Raw genomic sequence first — 21,138 nt, forward strand, 5'->3', positions numbered from 1 at the left:
TGATTAGCTTTCGTTGTTTGAGCAAATTCCCATGAACTTTCCGTTTACAATGGGTTATCATTACAACTTTGTTTAAAACTCCACAGGGTCACTGGTGCCTGCGTCATTTAGTTATCATCAAATGTAAATAACATGTGAAAGGTGCAAGTTGTACACGGGAAAACCCTGGCCTGTGCTGGGGGAGTCCAGAACAATGTGACACAACACAGTCAGGGATAATGTCAACAGCGGGGAGTAGAAATTTGGAACAATTCTGTCCCCATGCTGCCCAAATTACAAAGCTGTTGAGGCTGCAGAGTTGTCAAACTGAGACTTATATCGTTTTTGTTAAGCTGAGGCAACACGTGTTCAGGAAGCAATGTGGGCAGATGGCGTTAAGATACAGCTCAGTAATTGAAAGCTGGATTGGGTCTGAGGGGCTGAATGGCCTTCTCCGGCCCACGTGTATGTATGAGTTTTCTGTATGCACTCTCCACCAGCCCTCACTGGGACTTCCTGAGTTGTTGGTGGTGCTGAGGAAAGTGATGTAGGAACGGAATGACCAATTGACTGACTGCCTTCTGATTTGTTTTGAACAGGTATGCGGTGGCAGTACGGAATCACCATGTTTGCCCTGTGGATAACTGGTACGGTACCCTGGCATTTTTCTCTTTGCTGCAGAGAGATGGGGAAATCAGCTCTTTAGGATTTCCCGACTGTGCGTATGAGTTTGTGGAGTGACCTTATTGAAGTATACAGCGTTCCAAACAGAGTAGATGCAGGGAGGATGTTTAACTTTCCCTTGCCTGGGATTTGGGGGGTGTGTGCGGGGCTGTCAGTGTAGGGCCCGGAGACACAGTCTCAGAGTAAAGGGTAGATTGTTTAGGATAGAGATAAGGATTAACTTTTTCACTCAGAGGGAGGTGAATCTTTGGAATTCTCTACCCCAAAGACTTGGGGAGCTCAGTTGTTGAGTATATTCAGGACAGACATTGATAGATATTAACAGATATGTGGATAATACAAGAAAATGATCTTAATGTGAAATATCAGCCATGATCCATTGAATGCTGGAGCAGATTTGATGAACAAAATGCCTATTTCTGTTCCCATTTCCTGTGTTTTTATATCCAGCCTGTCGAGTTGCCCACATCGAATCCACGACATCTACTCAATCTCAATGTGTCTTCTGATAAATTGCGTTGATATTGATAGATTTTGATTTGGACTGACTTTCACCTACTCTCATGGCTAGAAAACAGCAGCATTAACTGTTCATTGAGGGGTCAGTCCACATCGTCATTTAGAAATGGACACTAAATGAGAGACTTCAATTATATAGAGAAACTGGGACTATTCTCTGTGTAACAGATAAAGTCAAGTGGAGATTTGGTAAGAGGTCTTCAAAGTTATGAGGCCATCTATGTGTGGAACCACAGGAAATAGGTGAGACACTGAACAAATTTTTGTGTTAGTATTTACTGTGAAGGAGGACGTGTAAGCTAGGGAACTTGGGGAAATAAATAGCGAAAGGAGTTCATATTACAGAGGAGGAGATGTGGAGGTCTTAAAACATAAAGGTAGATAAATCCCTGGGACCTGATCAAGTGTTTCCCAGCACTTTGTGGGAATCTAGGGAAGAGGTTTCTGGGCATCTTGCTGAGATATTTGTTTCGACAGCCGCAGATGAGGTGCCGGAAGACTGGAGGTTGGCTAACATAATGCCATTGTTTAAGAAAGGCTGTCAGGAAAAGCATGGAAACTATAGACCAGGGAGTCTTATGTCAGTGGTGGGTAAGTTGTTGGAGGGGATTCTGAGAGACAGGAATTACACGCATTTGGAAAGGCAAAGATTGATTTGGGATACTCAGCATGTCTTTGTGCATGGGAAATCACATCTTACTCACTTGATTGAGGTTTTTGAAGAGGTGACAAAGAAGATTGATGAAGGCAGAGCAGTAGACATTGTCTACGTAGACTTCAGAAGGCATTTGATAAGGTTCTACATGGTAGACTGGTTAGTAACATTAGGTCACATGGGATCCAGGGGGAGCTAGTCAATTGGATGCAAAATTGGCTTCAAGGTAGGAGACTGAGGCTGGTGGTAGAGGGTTGTTGTTCAGACTCTAGGCCTGTGACAAGTGGTGTGCTGCAATAATCAGTGTTGGGTTCTCTATTGTTCATCATTTTTATAAATTATTTGGCTATGAATACAGGAGGTGTGGTTAGTAAATTTGCAGATGGCACCAAAAATAGGTGGAGTAGTAGATAGTGAAGAAGATAATCTCAGAGTATAACAGCTCCTTGATCAAAATGGCCAGTAGGCTGAAGAGTGGCAGATGAGTGGAATCACTGTCTGTAAACTGTGAAAATAGATTCAATAGTGATTGTTCGAAGGGAATTAGTTAAATTTTTTCAAAGAGATGCATTTGCAGAGCTATGGGGAAAAGAACAAGGAATTAATTGCTCAATGGATCTAGCATTGGCAAAATGGCCAAATGGTCTCATTTTGCATTGCATGGTTGTATGATTTCATGGTTATTTGCAGGAGGATTTTCAGAATGGGTGGATTTTTGTTCTGTTAGGATTTTAGCCCAGGGCAGTGCTTGTTTCCAGTTTAAACGTCCCTGACATCTTATCATTCCTCAAGTTCATAAATTCACCATAGGTGTGATGGTAATCCTCTTTAGGCATGAATCTGTCATCTCTTTTGTGAAGCTCCAACAAGCATTAGCAGGGCTAATGTCACTGTACCAGAAATCCAAAGGCTAAGGCTAATGGTCTGAGACATGAGTTCAAATCTCACCATTGTTGCTGTGGAATTTGAATTCAATTAATAAAACTACAGTGAACAGCTAATCTCACTAATCTGTCATTGATTGTCACAACTGTCATTGATTGTCAGAAAAACCCAATAGCTCACTTTAGAGAAGCAAACCCGCCATCCTAACCCAGTCTGGCCTGCATGTGACTCCAGGACCCACAGCAATGTGGTCAACTTTTAACTGCCCTCAAATGGCCCAGTAAAATAATTAGGAGAGGCAACAAATACTGGCTTTGTCACTGAGCCAATATGCCACGGAAGCATACATAAAAATAAAGATGAAGGAAATTCCTGATCAAGATTGTGCCTTTCGATCATGATGAATGTATCTAGTTCTTCAATTCTGTTTCCTATCATTTCTGCACTCACTTAAATCCTGACAGTATATTTTTAAATATCTCCTTTTTCACTTCTCCTTTTCTTCTGATCTGATCGTTACAAATTTTCTACGCTTTTCACTTTTCTCTCTTACACCCTTGTTACTTCAATTTTCCTTATTTTTGCTTTTGCTTCTCCCTCATTGCCATCTCAGTTTAATCTGCAGGGATTGTTTACTTTGTAAGATCCCTCTTTCAGGCACAAGCTGTACCTGTCTCAGACATGGAATGTGAGCTTCCTTCCGATATTATCCCTTCAGCCAGACAATTACTGCAGTTGTGTTGCAATTCTTATACTGACGAGCATGTATGAGAAGGTCTTTATTACTGCCTTTGAGATGCTGCTGTTTAACCCATCTCCTAGTTTTTATCTCTCAGACCGACTTAATCCTCAGTCAGCTCAGTTGGCTAGACAGCTGGTTTGTGATGCGAGTAGCATGGGTTCAATTCCTAACCAGCTGAGGTTACGATGTAGGTCTGTCCTTCTCAACCTCTTCCCTCGCCTAAGGCTTGGTGATCCTCAGGTTAAACTACCACCAGTCATCTCTTTCTTTAATGAGAGAGCAGCTCATTGGTCTGGTGAGACAATGAAGATTTTACCTTTTACTAATCCTTGGTTATTGGTTTCAACATAACTCAGGACTTTGGACAGTTTCTCATCCTACTGCACATTTTCAGCATCAGTTTTGTTTTATCTGACCTAAAGGCATCATGTTGACTCTTGGTTGGGACTATGAAACCAGCTGTTAGTCCTCTGACCCTGGAATCCTATGTTACCCCTGTCCATGTTTCTATTTCAGAGCACTCCCTGTCAGTCTCCCACATTTTACCTTCTGTAAACTTGAGGTCTTAACTTGCAGCGAGTTTTGTATACAATCGCCTCTGTGCTCGCTAATTCACTCCCAGTCAGGCAACATCTTCATTTTAAAATTCTCAATCTTGTTTGCAAATCTGTCCATGACCTTCCCTTTCCATATCTGTAAGAGAGGAACTAGTACCGTAGTCATACTGTCACTGGCAGAGTAATCTAGAAACCCAGGTTCATGTTCTGGGAACATGGGTTTGAATCCCATCATGGCAGATGGTGAAAATTGACTTCAATTTAATAAAAGAAACATAAGCTGGCTTAATGTGAATTATCATAAAACTCATTCACTGCTGCCCTTACCTGGCCTGAGCTACATGTGGTTTCAGACCTAACGCAATATGGTTGACTCTTAACTGGCTGTGTGAAATGGCCTGGCAAGCCAGTTCTGGGCCAGTTAGTAATGGGATACAAAAAAAAATTCTAGCTCAGCCAGCAATGTCATATCCTGTGAATGAGCAATTAAAAATATCGTCTTACCCACCATTCTGAGATATCTGATACCTTTTAATTCCCAGTTATAATCTCTGTCCTTTTGGTGATGGATACTCAATTTCCTAGGCCCTCATCTTTGGAATTCCCTCCTTCCACATCTCTGTATCTCTACTTTCTTTTCTTCCTTTAACTTCCCTACTTCACCTCCTGACTCTCCAAAACCTGTCCACCATCTTCAAGGCACAAGTCAGGAGTGTGATTGAATACTCCTCACTTGCCTGAATGGGTGCAGCTCCAGCAATACTCAAGAAGTTTGACACCTTCCAGGACAAGCAGCCCACTTGATTGGTACCATATCCATAAGCATCCACTCCCTCTACTACCGACACTCTGTACCAGCAGTGTGTACTATCTATCAGATGCATTGCGGAAATTCACCCAAGATCCTTAGACAGCACCTTCCAAACCCACGACCACTTTCATTTAGAAGGACAAGAGCAGCAGATACATAGGAACACCACCACCTGCAAGTTCCCCTCCAAGCCACTCAGAGTTCTGACTTGGAAATATATTGTGTTCCTTCAGGGTTACTGGGTCAAACTCCTGGAATTCACTCTCTAAGGGCACTGTAGATCTACCTACACCAAAGGGACTGCAGTGTTTCAAGAAGGCAGTTCATCTCTATCTTATCAAGGGCAACTAAGGACAGGCAATAAATACTGGCCAGCCCATGTCCTGTGAGTGAAGGAAAAACAATGGTCAACTGGCCTAATATTTATTTTTTGTCATACTTGGTTTTATGATATTCCTGTGAAGTGCCTTGGAATTTTTTTATTACATTAAAAATGTGCAAACATAAATTTTTCTTTTCTCTTTCTCTCTCTCTTTCCTGTCTCTTTCTTATCCTGTCCTTGTCAAAACAAAGCAGTGGCTACAGTGCATTCTTGGCAGCTAGCCAGTTGCTGGTAAATGTCTCCCATTTGAGTGACAGACATATCCATCCCCATAAATCCAAGGAGTTGCACAATTCTGGTACACCATGCTTGATGCTCATCTGAACACGGGTGAGCTTCAATGCGCTAGGAAAGCGATAGCTGCCTTTGACCTGCTGCTTGCTTGTGGACTCACAGTCACTGAACTCGCTGGAAAAGCTTGGCTGGCAATCAGCTTCTTGGGTGGTTTCAGCCTCGACAGATGAGTGTACAGTCAATGCCATGCTCATGAGATTCCTCTCGAGCTCTGATGTTTTCTTTATGGCTCAGGAATGTGAGCAGAGGGGTCAAACATGCTTTAAAAGTTAAACTTAAAACTATTTACTCCAGACTTGAGATTTTTCAGAAAGCAGTGCATTCTCTGTTGAACCTGATTCAAGCTGAAGGAATTTATTTTATTTGTTCATGTTGTTGTATTATTGCATGGATTCCAGACCTGACAGGCTGTACCTTTAAGACAGTTCCATGGCATCAGAACATGAGATGCTCCAGTAATAAAAGGAACTTGCCTCACCTTCAGTCACTCCGTCTGTGTAATGGAGCCAATGCCATCAATTGATTGGTTGTGTGTGAAATGTATGGAGATAATATAGATTTCTAAATAGTGTTGTAAATAAGCTTCTAAATATCTAACCTAACATCTGTGGTATATCTTATGTGGCTAACAAATGGTAAATAATAAACATCATCGTGATGGCAGTAACGAAACACTAGATTCTGGTTGTGACAGGTTGGCGCAACATCGAGGGCCGAAGGGCCTGTTCTGTGCTGTAATGTTCTGTGTTAAGAGCAGTAAGTGAATGCTAAAGACTGAACAGGTGACAGCAATGTTACAGTTGTGAAAAGTCTCTTTCCAAAAACGTTATCCACCTGTCTGTTTGAATTCAGAGCTGAAGTTACAACTACAACCAAGACAGATGTGCAGCAACCTTGATTTGATTTGATTTGATTTAAGCTTTATTGTCATGTATTCAAGTACAGAAGTGTAAGAGTACAGTGAAAATTGCAAAATGTCACTACACGCAGCGACAGCTTAGGTATGGAGCTACCTAGGTACAAAACGTAGGTACGAGTAGTCACAGAAAGAAATAAAATTAAAAGTGAAGCATTACTGTTGTTCTTAGTATTGGTACATCACTGAGTAAACCATCCTGCTAAATTTAAACCAGCAACCCAGAAAAGATTTATCCCATGCAGTAATCTGTGAAAATTTGAGAGACCAAGAACTCGTTCAAATAAAAATGAGCAAATTTATTTCTTAAAGTATAACAGAGGATAACAACTATTAACAAATCCTTCCTCTAACCTATCTTTTACTTTTACTTTTATAATACTCGTCTGATAAAATCCCCGATTAAGATTTACTGAAAAATTCAAATTTTAAAACCAACCAGCGGTCGAATCTTCTATTTACATCTTCCTCTGTAGATTGGCTCTCCAGGTCAGTGTTGATGTTTTTTCTCTGTGCAAACTCCTTCTCTAGACAGGTACTTCTCAGACAGTTCTGACTAGCAGCCTACATCTGTGAGTCCTTTGGCAGTTCTCCCCCAACTGTTCAATGTTTCCCAGTCTTATACCCAAAGCATCGGATTGTGTCATTGGCTTTTAATATTATCAATATACTCAAGTCAAATTTGACTGGAGTTTGGTATTTTTTTGGGGTATAACTTAAACTGATTGGCCTAATTCGAATTTGTTTTTTGTGTCTCCAGGCAACCAGCTACACTTGGCTGCTGGACCAAAAGGTTACATTGTATCTTGTTCAGAATACTTGGTGCTGTCAGGTAGTTCTGCTAGTTTTTAACTTCTTTAAAGGTACAGTACACCCACATCTTCATAACAGTATAAGTAGAAAAATAAAAACAAGTTAAAAGTGAGCATCACAGTCCTTCCTAATTTCTAGTCAACCTTATTTTCTCAGCATCTACATTGTAAGTACCTGACCTTTGCCAAAGATTCTGCTTCTCCACTGTCTTTGGTAGCCTTAGCCTGCGGTGCTTTCTCCTGCTAGTAAATTCCTGATTAGACTCCTCTGGATTTCCAGGACTTCTAAGATAGTTAAGAGCGACTTCCCTCCATTGGGTCATTTGAGGGACGGTTAGAGTTGAAGGAAAAAAAAGCAGCTCTTCTTGTTGTCTGAGTTCTCTGTACAGATGACGGTTGATTTCACAACTTTGTTAAAATCGACGCCTTCATGGAAACTCCAAAAGAGTAACATGTGACGTCACTGGGATCTCCATTTTGGTGTCAGTGCCAAAGGAAGATTTCAGTCTGTTGCTTTTGAAGAGCAACAACAGGGAAAAATTGAAAAGAAAGCAGATCAAAGAGAGAAAAGAAATAAAAGGAAACAGAGGCAAAATAAATTTTAGAAAAGAGAGTGGCAAAGCCAGAAAAATAAACGATCAAACACTGCACTCTACTTCTTAAAAAGGTGACCTTATAGAGGTTTATAAAATCATGAGGGGCATGGATAGGGTAAATAGACAAGGTCATTTCCCTGGGATGGGGGAGTCCAGAACTAGAGGGCATAGATTTAGGGTGAGAGGGGAAAGATATAAGAGAGACCAAAAGGGCAACTTTTTCACAGAGTGTGGTACATATATGGAATGAGCTGCCAGAGGAAGTGGTGGAGGCTGGTACAATTGCAACATTTAAAAGGCATCTGGATGGCTATATGAATAAGAAGGGTTTAGAGAGATAAGGGCCAGGTGTTAGCAGGTGGGACGAAATTAGGTTGGGATACCTGGTTGGCATGGACGAGTTGGAACGAATGATCTGTTCCCGTGCTGTACATCTCTATGACTCTATGACCGAAAAAGACTGCAAAGAGAAATGGAAGGCAAATACTTAACTATGGATTGGCACATCTTTGACATTCTGTCAGAATTTCAGTTATTTAAAGAAAGGATTAATCTTTGTGGATCATCAGGTAGCTGACAAAGAATGAGTGGCAATTAAATTTCTTCTCATTTCGGGCACTGAAGGATTAAGAATAATAAGATCTTCCAGTTTTTCAGATGACGACCGCAAAACTGACAAGATTTCAGATCTTAAAAGATCAACTCAGCGTTTGAATCAATTTCAGGATATACGGGCTTGAGTTCATGTTGAACCACCAACACCCAGGTGAAACAATTGCGCAATTCATAGGCAGGGCTATTGACCCAAATGTGTGGAACATGATTATATCAACGTTGACTGAGCTGAAAGGCTTATCAATCTGATCATTGCTCCCATATTGATCAAACCTTTCTGATCAGCACAAACCAAACTAAATTCCATTAACATTGTCCTAGAAGAATGATGGAAGTTTGAAATAATTGTGCCAGGCCTAAGGCATCTGGAAGTGCTTGACTCTGGAACAAATATTGCAGCTATGAACAGGCTTAGTGGAGCATTGTATGTGATGTGACTTCCCTCACCCACCAATACAGTGTCCAACATTTCATTACAAATGAGTGTTATGTTCTATAGGATGACATTGGGCAAGAATGTGTAGAAAGCCCAATTGCTTCAAGAAACTGAAAGCACGGTCTAATGCTCCACAGCAACTTGTGAAGAAGGGCCAACCAAGGAATGATGCCAAAAAGCTTCCATAGTTCTGTCTTTGGCATCCATCATTTCAACAAAGTCCTGGAGTGAACTACAACATTACCACTTACAGACTATTACACAGTGTGTATGGTAAATCTGATCTACTGCACAAACACCTTCAGAAAAACTGACATCTTTGTCTTCATCCAAGTGATATATTCCAAAAGAATGGAGAAAGTGTCTGTTATGCCAAATTCAGCACTGGTGCAAGTGGAAGTAATATCCCTTTACACATCTTACTGGCATGTTTGGTGCAGTCCACATACATTAACTGCTTGCAATAGATCCAGCATCCCATGCACTGGCACTGTCTATCTCAAATACTATTACAAATCCTTAGAAAAGGTTGACAGTTGTGAGGCCCCTTTAAATTAATTGTTTTATCCAGTCAGTGGCTGTGGTTAAATCCCCTGATCTCTAATGCCTGATTGCTATGCAAATTGTTGTCTGTGAAAAAGATTTTCCAGTTTTAAATACCCTCCCCACTTTCCCCAACTGCAGTCAACAAATTTTTTTCCCTCCACCTCACCCTGTGTTAAAGACTGGAAGGTAAATAGTCAGAATCTACACATAGGAGTGGCACAGTGGCTCAGTGTTTAGCACTGCTGCCTCACAGTGCCAGGGACTCCGGTTCGATTCCAGCCTCTGCTGACTCTCTGTGTGGAGTTTGCACACTCTCCCCGTGTCTGCATGGGTTTCCTCCAGGTGCTCCGGTTTCCTCCCGCAATCCAATGATGTGCAAGTTAGGTGAATTGGCCATGCTAAGTTGCCCATAGTGTTAGGTGCATTAGTCAAGGCAAATGTGGAGAAATATGGGTGAGATATTCTTCAGAAAGTCAGTGTGGATTTGCTGGGTCGAAGGGCCTATTTCCACACTGTGGGGATTCTAAGTATGTGTATTTAGGTCCACTAACCACAAAATTCTGCTGTTCTTCTGATGGAGTCTCCTTTATATATGTTTTAATACAGTTATCTAACAAATTCTTAGGACTAATTATTTAATCCCTTGGTATTCAACATCCTATTAACAAAATTTGATATTAACAGATTCTTTTCTTCACTCCCTAATAAATGAGTTACAGAAAACTATTCATACAAAAAGATAAGCAAACAATGTATTATCATTTTGTCCTATTGTACTACCAATCTCTATACTACAACCTCCTCTTAAAACAAAACAGCTTGAATAAACCTTTGTTCTCACCATTCGTGATATAAAAGACCTCCCCTCTTCGAGGACAACCAACAATGTTTTTAACAAGTACTTCTTGTTATAAAGCAATCCACAAGCTGATGATTTACACAGATCCATTTTATTTCAAAATCTCCTTTCTTTCCATCATCTCTTTCAAACACTACGAGATCTATACTGAATCTCTTTTCCTTGACTCTTTTTGTTGATTGGGCATTGTCCCAAAGCTAACAGTCATCAATAAAACATTCTACAGGCATATTTTTGTTTCAAATACATCTTATAAAGGAATTCCTTGCAAGTACTTGATACTTGTTTGGCATGGTGGCTCATGGTTCGTGCCTCACAGCACTTGGGACTTGCGTTTGATTCTAGCCTTGGGTGATTGGAGTGGGTGTGTGGATGGAGTTTACACATTCTCCCCATGTCTCTGTGAGTTTCCACTGGATCCTCTGGTTTCCCGTAGTCCAAAAATATGCAGCTTAGGTGGATTAGCCATGCTAAATTGCCCCCTCAGTATCCAGAGATGTGCAGGCTAGGTGGATGAGCCATGCGATATGCAGGGTTACAGGGGCAAGGTAGAAGGAGTGGGTCTGGGTTGGATGCTCTTCGGAGAGTCAGTGTGCACTGGATGGGCTGAATGGCTTGCTTCCACCCTATAGGTATTGTGTGATCCTAGAAATGCATAGCCGTATTTGTTTTCTCAACCTGTGCAAGAGTCTCTTCAGTTAAGGCATTTTCAACTGTTCCTTTTTATTTTTCAACTCCTAAGCTAATGGATGATATTTGTTGTTTCTTCTCATTAAAAGTACAATGAATCCTGCTGTACTTGAATAACCATCAGGGAAGATTAACATGTGAGACTTCACTAAAACAGACTAACCTCATGGCTTTTGCATCATTTAAGACTGGAGTTCTGAATGTAAACTGTATGAACTGAATTTCTTCAATGTCTTAATTGCCTTTAGCATTCTTACAACTGTAGCATATTTCAGCATTTTGCTTAATTCCAAAATGCACTCTGCCCCTGGTCAGTTTACTCCAATGGTGAGCGTGGTTCTAATAATGCTGAGGTCATGGGTTCAATCCCTATATTAACCGAACCCACTAACTTCCTACTGAGATGATAACGATCCTTATTTTTGGGTTCTTGTGGTGCAGTGTCTGTGTCCCTACTCCTGGACAGAGGGAGATCCGAGTTGGAGTCCCACCTGCTCCAAAGGTGTGTAATAACATCTCTAAACAGGTCGATTAGAAAAGTAGGTTAAATAAAAAATTTAAAAAGTAAACTTTTGATTCCAATGCATCACAACACAAGTCCGACCGGGTTTGTGTGCATGTTGAGCTTAATTGCCCAATCAAACTTCACTGATTTGCTACTTCCTTAGTATTCCTCTTACATTGAAATAGGCACAATTTAATCATGATCCTTTTAACATTCTCTAGCTAAGACTCAGGGTCAGTCCCCACTGTCTAATAAGTGCTCATGTATACTTAAAAGATGTGTCGAGTTTAGTCCCTTTACTTGAAGAGGGACATTGGTGGCAGTTTGTAAAGATTCACTAGATTGACTGCAGAGACAAAGTGTTTGTATTATAAGGAGAGAATGAACAGTTTAGGTTTATACTTTCTAGAGTTTAGAAGGATGAGAGGAGATCTAATGGAGGTATATAAGATGCTAAAGGGGATTGACCAAATAGATGTAGAATGGATGTTACCCCCTGTGGGGCAATCTGGAATGCAAAGTAATTGTTTTAATCTGAGGAATGGCAGATTTAACACTGAGATAAGGAGGAAGTGCTTTTCTCAAAGGAATATGAATCTGTGGAATTCACTATCCCAGGGTGCAGTAGATACTGGGACACTGAATAAATATAAGGAGGATGTAGATTTTTAAAAAATTGAGTAATAGGTTAAAGAGTTGTGGAGAGTGGGCAGGAAAGGCAGAGAGTGCATTTTGGAATTAAGCAAATTTGGATCAGCCAAAATTGTATTGGAATGTAGACTAGCCTAATCCTGCTCCTAGTTCTTATGTTCTTGAAGCTTAACTTTTAATTTTAAATTTTTTTATCACTAATGTTTCAAATGGCCCAGATCCCCTCCTCAGGAAATCATTGACATGCAATATAAAAATACCTTCTAGTTTTTCTTCCCTACTCCAGGAAACCATCTGCTTTTAGTTGAACATAATTTTTTAATAGGATAGACCAACCAAAATACCCATTGGAAACCTTATATAGCCCATAGATGCATTCATTCAACCTCTATAATTTCCCTTCTGTGTCTCCATCTTTTGGAGGTTTTAAAAATGCTCCTGTTTGAAGTTGTTCCTTGTGCAAAAAATGCTGCTTTACTATCAATGGGTATGTTGCCAAAATCCTTAAATGTGCATTTCCTGTTATCATGGTGTCTATTCTTATTTCCGGCTCATCCAATCATTCCTCAAATCTTTCAGCTGGTCTTTGTTTTCTATGTATCATCAAAATAACTTTCTCCTCTACATAGCCACCTGTGGATACATTACCCTTTATCCAAATTTGGGAAGTATATACAACCTAAACTTCCCCCAGCTTTGACATCTTGTTTCTTGGAATCTTCTGATATCTTCAAACTGATTTGTTGTGACTAAGTTTTTCTGACATAATGACCTCCACTCCTGATAGTTTTTTTTGCTCTTTTCTAAATTGCATTTGTACTCAGTGATGTTCTGTAACTGGGGTGTGTACTCGGTGATGCTCTGTAACTGGGGTGTGTACACATTCAGGCTGTGTAACTGGGGTGTGTACACAGTGAATCTCTGTAACTGGGGTGTGTACACATTCAGGCCCTGTAACTGGGGTGTGTACACAGTCAGGGTCTGTAACTGGGATGTGTACACATTCAGGCTGTGTAACTGGGGTGTGTACACAGTGAATCTCTGTAACTGGGATGTGTACACATTCAGGCTCTGTAACTGGGGTGTGTACACATTCAGGCTCTGTAACTGGGGTGTGTACACATTCAGGCTGTGTAACTGGGGTGTGTACACATTCAGGCTGTGTAACTGGGGTGTGTACACATTCAGGCTGTGTAACTGGGATGTGTACACATTCAGGCCCTGTAACTGGGGTGTGTACACATTCAGGCTCTGTAACTGGGGTGTGTACACATTCAGGCTGTGTAACTGGGGTGTGTACACAGTGAATCTCTGTAACTGGGATGTGTACACATTCAGGCTCTGTAACTGGGGTGTGTACACATTCAGGCTGTGTAACTGGGGTGTGTACACATTCAGGCTGTGTAACTGGGGTGTGTACACAATCAGGCCCTGTAACTGGGGTGTGTACACATTCAGGCCCTGTAACTGGGATGTGTACACATTCAGGCTGTGTAACTGGGGTGTGTACACAGTGAATCTCTGTAACTGGGATGTGTACACATTCAGGCTGTGTAACTGGGGTGTGTACACATTCAGGCTGTGTAACTGGGGTGTGTACACATTCAGGCTGTGTAACTGGGATGTGTACACATTCAGGCCCTGTAACTGGGGTGTGTACACATTCAGGCTCTGTAACTGGGGTGTGTACACATTCAGGCTGTGTAACTGGGGTGTGTACACAATCAGGCCCTGTAACTGGGGTGTGTACACATTCAGGCCCTGTAACTGGGGTGTGTACACATTCAGGCCCTGTAACTGGGGTGTGTACACATTCAGGCTGTGTAACTGGGGTGTGTACACAGTCAGGCTCTGTAACTGGGGTGTGTACACATTCAGGCTGTGTAACTGGGGTGTGTACACATTCAGGCTGTGTAACTGGGGTGTGTACACATTCAGGCCCTGTAACTGGGGTGTGTACACATTCAGGCCCTGTAACTGGGGTGTGTACACATTCAGGCCCTGTAACTGGGATGTGTACACATTCAGGCTGTGTAACTGGGGTGTGTACACAGTGAATCTCTGTAACTGGGATGTGTACACATTCAGGCTGTGTAACTGGGGTGTGTACACATTCAGGCTGTGTAACTGGGGTGTGTACACATTCAGGCTGTGTAACTGGGGTGTGTACACATTCAGGCTGTGTAACTGGGGTGTGTACACAATCAGGCCCTGTAACTGGGGTGTGTACACATTCAGGCCCTGTAACTGGGATGTGTACACATTCAGGCTGTGTAACTGGGGTGTGTACACAGTGAATCTCTGTAACTGGGATGTGTACACATTCAGGCTGTGTAACTGGGGTGTGTACACATTCAGGCTGTGTAACTGGGGTGTGTACACATTCAGGCCGTGTAACTGGGGTGTGTACACATTCAGGCCGTGTAACTGGGGTGTGTACACATTCAGGCCGTGTAACTGGGGTGTGTACACATTCAGGCCGTGTAACTGGGGTGTGTACACATTCAGGCCGTGTAACTGGGGTGTGTACACATTCAGGCCGTGTAACTGGGGTGTGTACACATTCAGGCCGTGTAACTGGGGTGTGCACACATTCAGGCCGTGTAACTGGGGTGTGTACACATTCAGGCTGTGTAACTGGGGTGTGTACACATTCAGGCTCTGTAACTGGGGTGTGTACACATTCAGACTCTGTAACTGGGGTGTGTACACATTCAGGCCGTGTAACTGGGGTGTGTACACATTCAGACTCTGTAACTGGGGTGTGTACACATTCAGGCTGTGTAACTGGGGTGTGTACTCAGTGAAGGTCTGTAACTGGGGTGTATATACATTCTGTCTGTGTAACCAGGGTGTGTACACATCAGGCTCTATAACTGGGGTGAGCATATATTCAATCTCTGTAACTGGGGTGTGTACACAGTGAATATCTGTAATTGGGGTGTGTACACATTCAGGCTCTGTAACTGGGATGTGTACACAGTTAGGCTGTGTAACTGGGATGTGTACACAGTGAATCTCCGTAACTGGAGTGTGAGCACATTCAGCCTCAGCAAATTGAGTGTGTACACAGTGAAGCTGTGTAACCGCGGTGTGTACACAGTGAAGCTCTGTAACTGGGAGGTGCATACATTTGGTGCTCTAATTAGGATGAGTTGTACTGGAGCTCTTCAACTGAATTGTGTGAAGAGTGAAGCTCTGTAAGTGAGACGTGCACCGAGTGTATTGGAACTCCGCAACAGGGATGAGTACACAGTGTATTAGAGCTGTGTAACTGGGATATGTACACATTCAGGCTCTGGAACCAGGGTGTGTACACAGTGTATTGATCCTCTGGTTATCTGTCATGGGAATGTAATGATTGGGCTCCTACAGCAGCTCTGTTGAAAATGTAATGTTCTAAAACAGCTGGTATTAGTTCTTGTTGCAGTGTTAAACTTTTCTCTGTTTATTTTTCCCTTACAGCTAAAGTAATGAGATTTTGATGAGAACCATTCCGAAATGTTTGACTGGAGAAATATATTACAGAAAGTCTGTTTGGTTCTCTGGATGCTTTCACTCTGACTGCTTATGTTTCTAAAGCAACAGTCACTTCCTGGTGTGCCATGACAAGATGCAAAAATAGGGGGAAAAGTAAATATTTTGGCTAGTAACAGCAGTGTGTACCATCTACAAGATGAACTGCAAAAACTCATCATAGTCTCTTCCAACAGCACCTTCCAAATCTAGAACCTTTGCCATCTATAAGGATAAGGGAAGCAGATACATTGGAACACCACTACCTACAAGCTCCCCTTCAAGCCACTCACAATCCTGACTTGAAAATATATTGCTGTTCTTTTGGAGTCGCTGGATCACAATTCTGTAACATCCTGTCCAACAAGAAGTAAACTGCAGCTGTTTAGGAAGGCATCTTACTACCATCTTTGCAAAGCCATTTACCGTGGGAAGTCGCTGTTGGCTTAGCCAATGACACCCGCATCTTGTGAATGATTAAAAGAACATTTTTAAAGGGTACACCTCAAGTAAATTGTATCCTGAAAATATGCTCAAGATTATATGTCTTTTCTTCTTGGGCAGTGGAATTTTCTTCCTGTTTATGACAAACATATCCTTTGGAGTTCCTGCATAGGAGGAAGTAGTATTTGGTCCTTTCTTCCTAGTGCCATACTTTGCCTATGTTTTTCTTGGTTGTTTCATTGTAATGTAATCTGTTGCTTCAACCCCAACTCATCATCAGTCTCTTAGATTTTCCCAAATTCTGGCATTCTTTCCCAATACTTGCAATTTCAAAGGCTTCCGTTCCCTTGCCAAAAGAGGTCAATGCTTCGGAGACAGGAGAAATGGTGTTTCTGGGGAAGAATTCCACATGGAGATCTGAAACGTAAAGGGAGAAGCTCTCCTCATCACTTCTGAGGAGAAAATATCCTTCAGTAGACAATGTTTATTTGAAAAGATAAGCACTTTTGGGATTTGAAAGTCTGAGGTGATTAGGAATGGGATTGATGAAATGCAATTTTATAAATGCTCTGAGGTTTTTGTGAACAGTTTTCTGTTTTTGCTGTTAAAGTCTGGAAATTTGACACCACTACTCCTATTTTTCTAGGGGAGCAAAATGTCTGCCTAAACATCCAAAATTGTTTTGCTATGCCATTCTGTGCTTTTTTTATATTCATTTGTGGGACGTGGGCTTTGCTGGCTGGGCCAGCATTGATAGCCCATCCCTATTTGCCCTTGAGAAGGTGGTGGTGAGCTGCCTTCTTGAATCGCTGCAGTCCACCTGCTGTGGGTTGACCCACAATGCTGGTACACCACCCACCAGAAAAATAGGTGCCCAGGGCTGGTGCCTCAGAGTAAACTCTTTGAACATACAAACAAAAAGCCTTTATTTTAATTCACATGCACGTTGCTGGGTGGGCCAGCGTTTATTGCCTGTCCCTAGTTGACCTTGAGAAGGTGTTGGTGAGCTGCCTTATCAAACCGCTGCAGACTTATCAACCATGTTGTACACGTATACCCACAATGTCCTTAGGTAGGCAATTGCAGGATTTTGACTCAGCAACAGTGAAGCCTGTTTGAAGCTATTTTATAACGTGGTTTTGCCTGAAGACAGTAGCTGAAGAAAAGGTTTGGAGGAAACTAATGGTCCTAAAAGCAAACTGATCCCCTAAAGTCAAGGTGTGCATCCTAGAATTTTATAAGAAGTAGCTACAGAGATAGTGGTTTCACTGGTAGTAATTTTCCAATAATCCTTAGATTTTGGACAGTCCCAGAAGATTGGAAAGCTACCAATGTTACAATATTATTCAAAAAGGCAGGGAGACAGAAATCAGTTAACTGTAGTTGGTGTGACATCTTCATTAGGAAAATGTTAGAGTCTATAAGGATGCAATAGCAGAGCATTTAGAAATATATAATATGATCACACAGATTAATCATGGTTTCATGAAGAGTAAATCCTGCCTGGAAAATTATTACAGTTCTTTAAAGAGGTAACAAGCTGGAGAGCTGAAGGGGTGATGGGGGGGGGGGGGCAGAAGATGTAATATATTGGGATTTCAGAAAGGCATTAGATAATGCTACTTAATAAGAGTCTACAATGTTGGGTGTCATAATTTAAATTAAAATAATTGAGTCATAGAGGACCACTATCTCATTAGAGAGAGATGGCTGGTTCAACCTAAGGATCACCACACCTCAGGCAAGGGGCTGAGATGGAGAAGGCGAGACCTTCTTGGTAATCTCAGCCAATGGAGGAGTTAAATCTGCACTGTTGGCATCGACGCTGCATCGCAAACCAGCTATCCAGCCAACTGACCTAACTCAGCATTGGAGTAATATATTACCATAGATGGAGGATTGGCTACTTAATAGCAGCAGACAACAAATTGGGATAATGGGGGCATTTTCAGGATAATAACCAGCAAAAGGGTTAGGGTTACAATTATTTGTACAATATATATTGATAACTTGGATGATAGAAGTGAATGCACTGTCACCAAGTTAGTGGATGACCCCAAAATAGATGCTAAGGCAAGTGCTGAGAATGACACAGAGTCTGCAGAGGGATAGACAGCAGGAGGTTACGTGAATCAGCAAATACTTGGCAGAAGGAATATAATGTGGGGAATTAGAAGGTAATACACTTTGGCAGGAAGAATAGAGGAGTTGAATATTATTGAGATGGAGAAATCCTGCAGAATGCCATGGCAGAGGGATTTTGTGGTCCTAGTTCATGAACTGCACATCCTCGCTCAAGGGGCATTGGGAAGGCAAATGGGCCATTGGCTCTTATTTAAAGGGAATAGAAATAGGGAGGTCTTGCTAGAAAGATACAAAGCACCAGTCAGACTGTGAACAGTTTTGAACCCTTAAAAAAGGAAAAGATACACTAGGACTAGAGGAACTCCAAAGAACATTCAGTGGGATGATCCCAGGTATGGAGGAGAGGTTGAGTAGGTTGGGTCTGTACTCATTTAAATTAGGACCAGATGGCATAATTTCAAAGTAAGGGGTCATCCATTTCATAGAATCATAGAATCCTTACAGTGTGGAAGTAGGCCATTCAGCCAATCGAGTCATACCAACCCTCAACCAAGAGCATCCCACCCATACCCAGCTACTTTATCCCTGTAACCTTGTATTTCCCATGGCTAATCCACCTAGCCTGCACATCCCTAGTTACTTTAAGCAATTTAGCATAGCCAATTCACCTAAGGACTGTGGGAGGAAACCAGAACACCCAGAGGAAAACCACGCAGACACGGGGAAAATGTGCAAACTCTACACAGACAGTCGCCTGAGGAATTGAACCGGTGTCCCTGGCACTGTGAGGCAGAATTTCTTCTCTCGGAGGGGAATGAATCTGTGAAATGCTTTATCGCGAGGGCTGTGGATGCTGAGTGACTCAGTATATGCAACGCTGAGAAAAACAGATTTTAAATGAGAAAGAGAATCAAGGATTATGGGGAAAATGGCAGGAAAAGGAGTTAAGGATTATCAGATCAGCCAATCAATGGGCTAAAAGGCCTCTCTCTCGTCCTATGGTTTTCTGACTGGTCCTCCTGCTTACACACAGTATTGAAGATCATTAACCAGCTCCACTGTCCCTGTCCCACCACCTGACCATTCCTTTCATCTCCTGACTCTCAGCATTACTGGTTAGCAGAATTTTAAACTTTGAAAGAAAAGCAACAGTTTTTAGAATTCAAGACTTACATTTCTTTGTGAAGAATATCATTCAATATTGCTGTAATACAGAAATGTAAAACTTACAAAACAAATAGTGCAACGTTGATGCAATAGAAAGTTTAAGCATCTGAGTGAATCTTAAGACAACAGAATTTAAACAGCATTGGTTTAATGTAGGAATGTAAGCTTGAAGGTAGACTGCAAAAAACATTGAGCTTCTACAGATATAAAGCAGATTCACTGTAATAAGAATAAATAAACAGATTCAGAAAAAATGGAAAGATAATTAATATCTCAAACAACTCAGTGTCAAAGATGGATCAATCAGACAGAGGATTGGAGATTTTGGAGAAAATAATTCTTATGATACAGAATTACCTCAAAATGAAACATCAAGTCTGAAGCTGAAACAATCAATATTCTATTGTATTCCATGGGTCCCATAGCAGAACAACACAGTAAATTGCTAAAATATCAAAAGAAGTACAGATTATTTTGATAAAATTTTGAAAGCTTTTGACAATCACTTTGATGTGTGAACAACTAGAAGCCTTGAACAAGCAAGTTTGAACCAAAGAGTTCAACTTCCTGAAGATTCATGCATCATTTCATTAACAATCTCTACAGATTAGTGGAGAAATGTGACGATGGAGCCTTGAAATTGAGGGACAGAACTGTAGTTGGAATTATTGATGAGGCTTGTTAGATTTCTGGCAATCGAAGGAAGATTTTAACTTTGGAGAAAGCTGTTCAAATCGAAGTGGATACAGAGACCAGAAAGACTCTCATCCAGATTGAAGCATCATCTGATTGTCAGATTAATCCTCTCGAGTTTGTGGCTGATGGCTTCAGATCTTCAGCACTTTTCAAAAGAACACATCTTTCCTCTCTTAGCAGAAGTGTGCTCATGATAGGATTTCTTGTTCCAAGATTATAGATCAGATTATTTATTATTCAGTTGTCAATATTACACCGATCAATATTATCCCTCTCTGCTGAGCTCTAATGCTGATCTGATAATATTCCTTACAAGGATTATTAGTGGAGGATTCAGCATGGATTTTTATGCCCTCAGAATTGTTCCAGTTTGGCTTTTCTGAACCTCAGTGAGCTTTGGATTATGATACATCTGTAGCACTTGCCATCTAACACTGATAATGGAGCTATTGCCTTTATTTGTCTCAGCTTCTTACTTAATTCTGTGGTTGTTTCATAGTTTTGTCAGAGACCGGAAGAAATTCCAATTCTGTCCCCTATCACTTTTCACTTCTGCAGCACGACAGACTGAAGAATTCATAGCCACCCTGGTTTGGTCAGTATTTCAAAATTGTAAACTGCTTTTGTCATTCTTCCTTGCTGCTTCTTACAGGATCTAGCCATCTTACAATGCTGTAAATCCACAACAATAGCTGGATATTCTGACACCACCTTTCACATGATGTGTTTTAGTAGCTACTGTTTCTAAACTGAAGACAAATTACAGCAGAGGTCATATGGCTACAGTGAGCAACAATTGTACACTAGTACAAATGTATTTCTCCAAACAGCCATGGTGTCAATTAATATGTAATGCTGACGTGATACCAACAGTGGTCATTTTGGAGCTGAATAAGCTGAATACATGTTCAACAGCATCAAGGACCCCACCAGTGCTATTTAAAGTGGGCACAGTGGTTAGCACTGCTGCCTCACAGCGCCAGAGACCCGGGTTCAATTCCCGCCTCAGGCGACTGACTGTGTGGAGTTTGCACGTTCTCCCCGTGTCTGCGTGGGTTTCCTCCGGGTACTCCGGTTTCCTCCCACAGTCCAAAAG

At 41.5% G+C, this 21,138-nt stretch overlaps 1 protein-coding gene across 2 annotated transcripts in view; it reads left to right on the forward strand.

The window, feature by feature from the left end:
- Positions 1–21,138, forward strand: part of LOC140484606 (transmembrane protein 150A-like) — a 120,950-nt gene that overhangs the window by 17,945 nt on the left and 81,867 nt on the right. Inside the window, exon 3 of one of the 2 annotated variants that reach the window (XM_072583112.1) lies at positions 579–626. The exons of the other annotated variant lie outside the window; for it this stretch is intronic. Within the exon in view, the coding sequence (XP_072439213.1) occupies positions 579–626 (48 nt within the window). The remainder of the gene's footprint in view (positions 1–578; positions 627–21,138) is intronic. 2 annotated transcript variants of the gene reach the window in all.

This window comes from Chiloscyllium punctatum, chromosome 13, assembly GCF_047496795.1.
Source record: "Chiloscyllium punctatum isolate Juve2018m chromosome 13, sChiPun1.3, whole genome shotgun sequence".
NCBI lineage: Eukaryota > Metazoa > Chordata > Chondrichthyes > Orectolobiformes > Hemiscylliidae > Chiloscyllium > Chiloscyllium punctatum.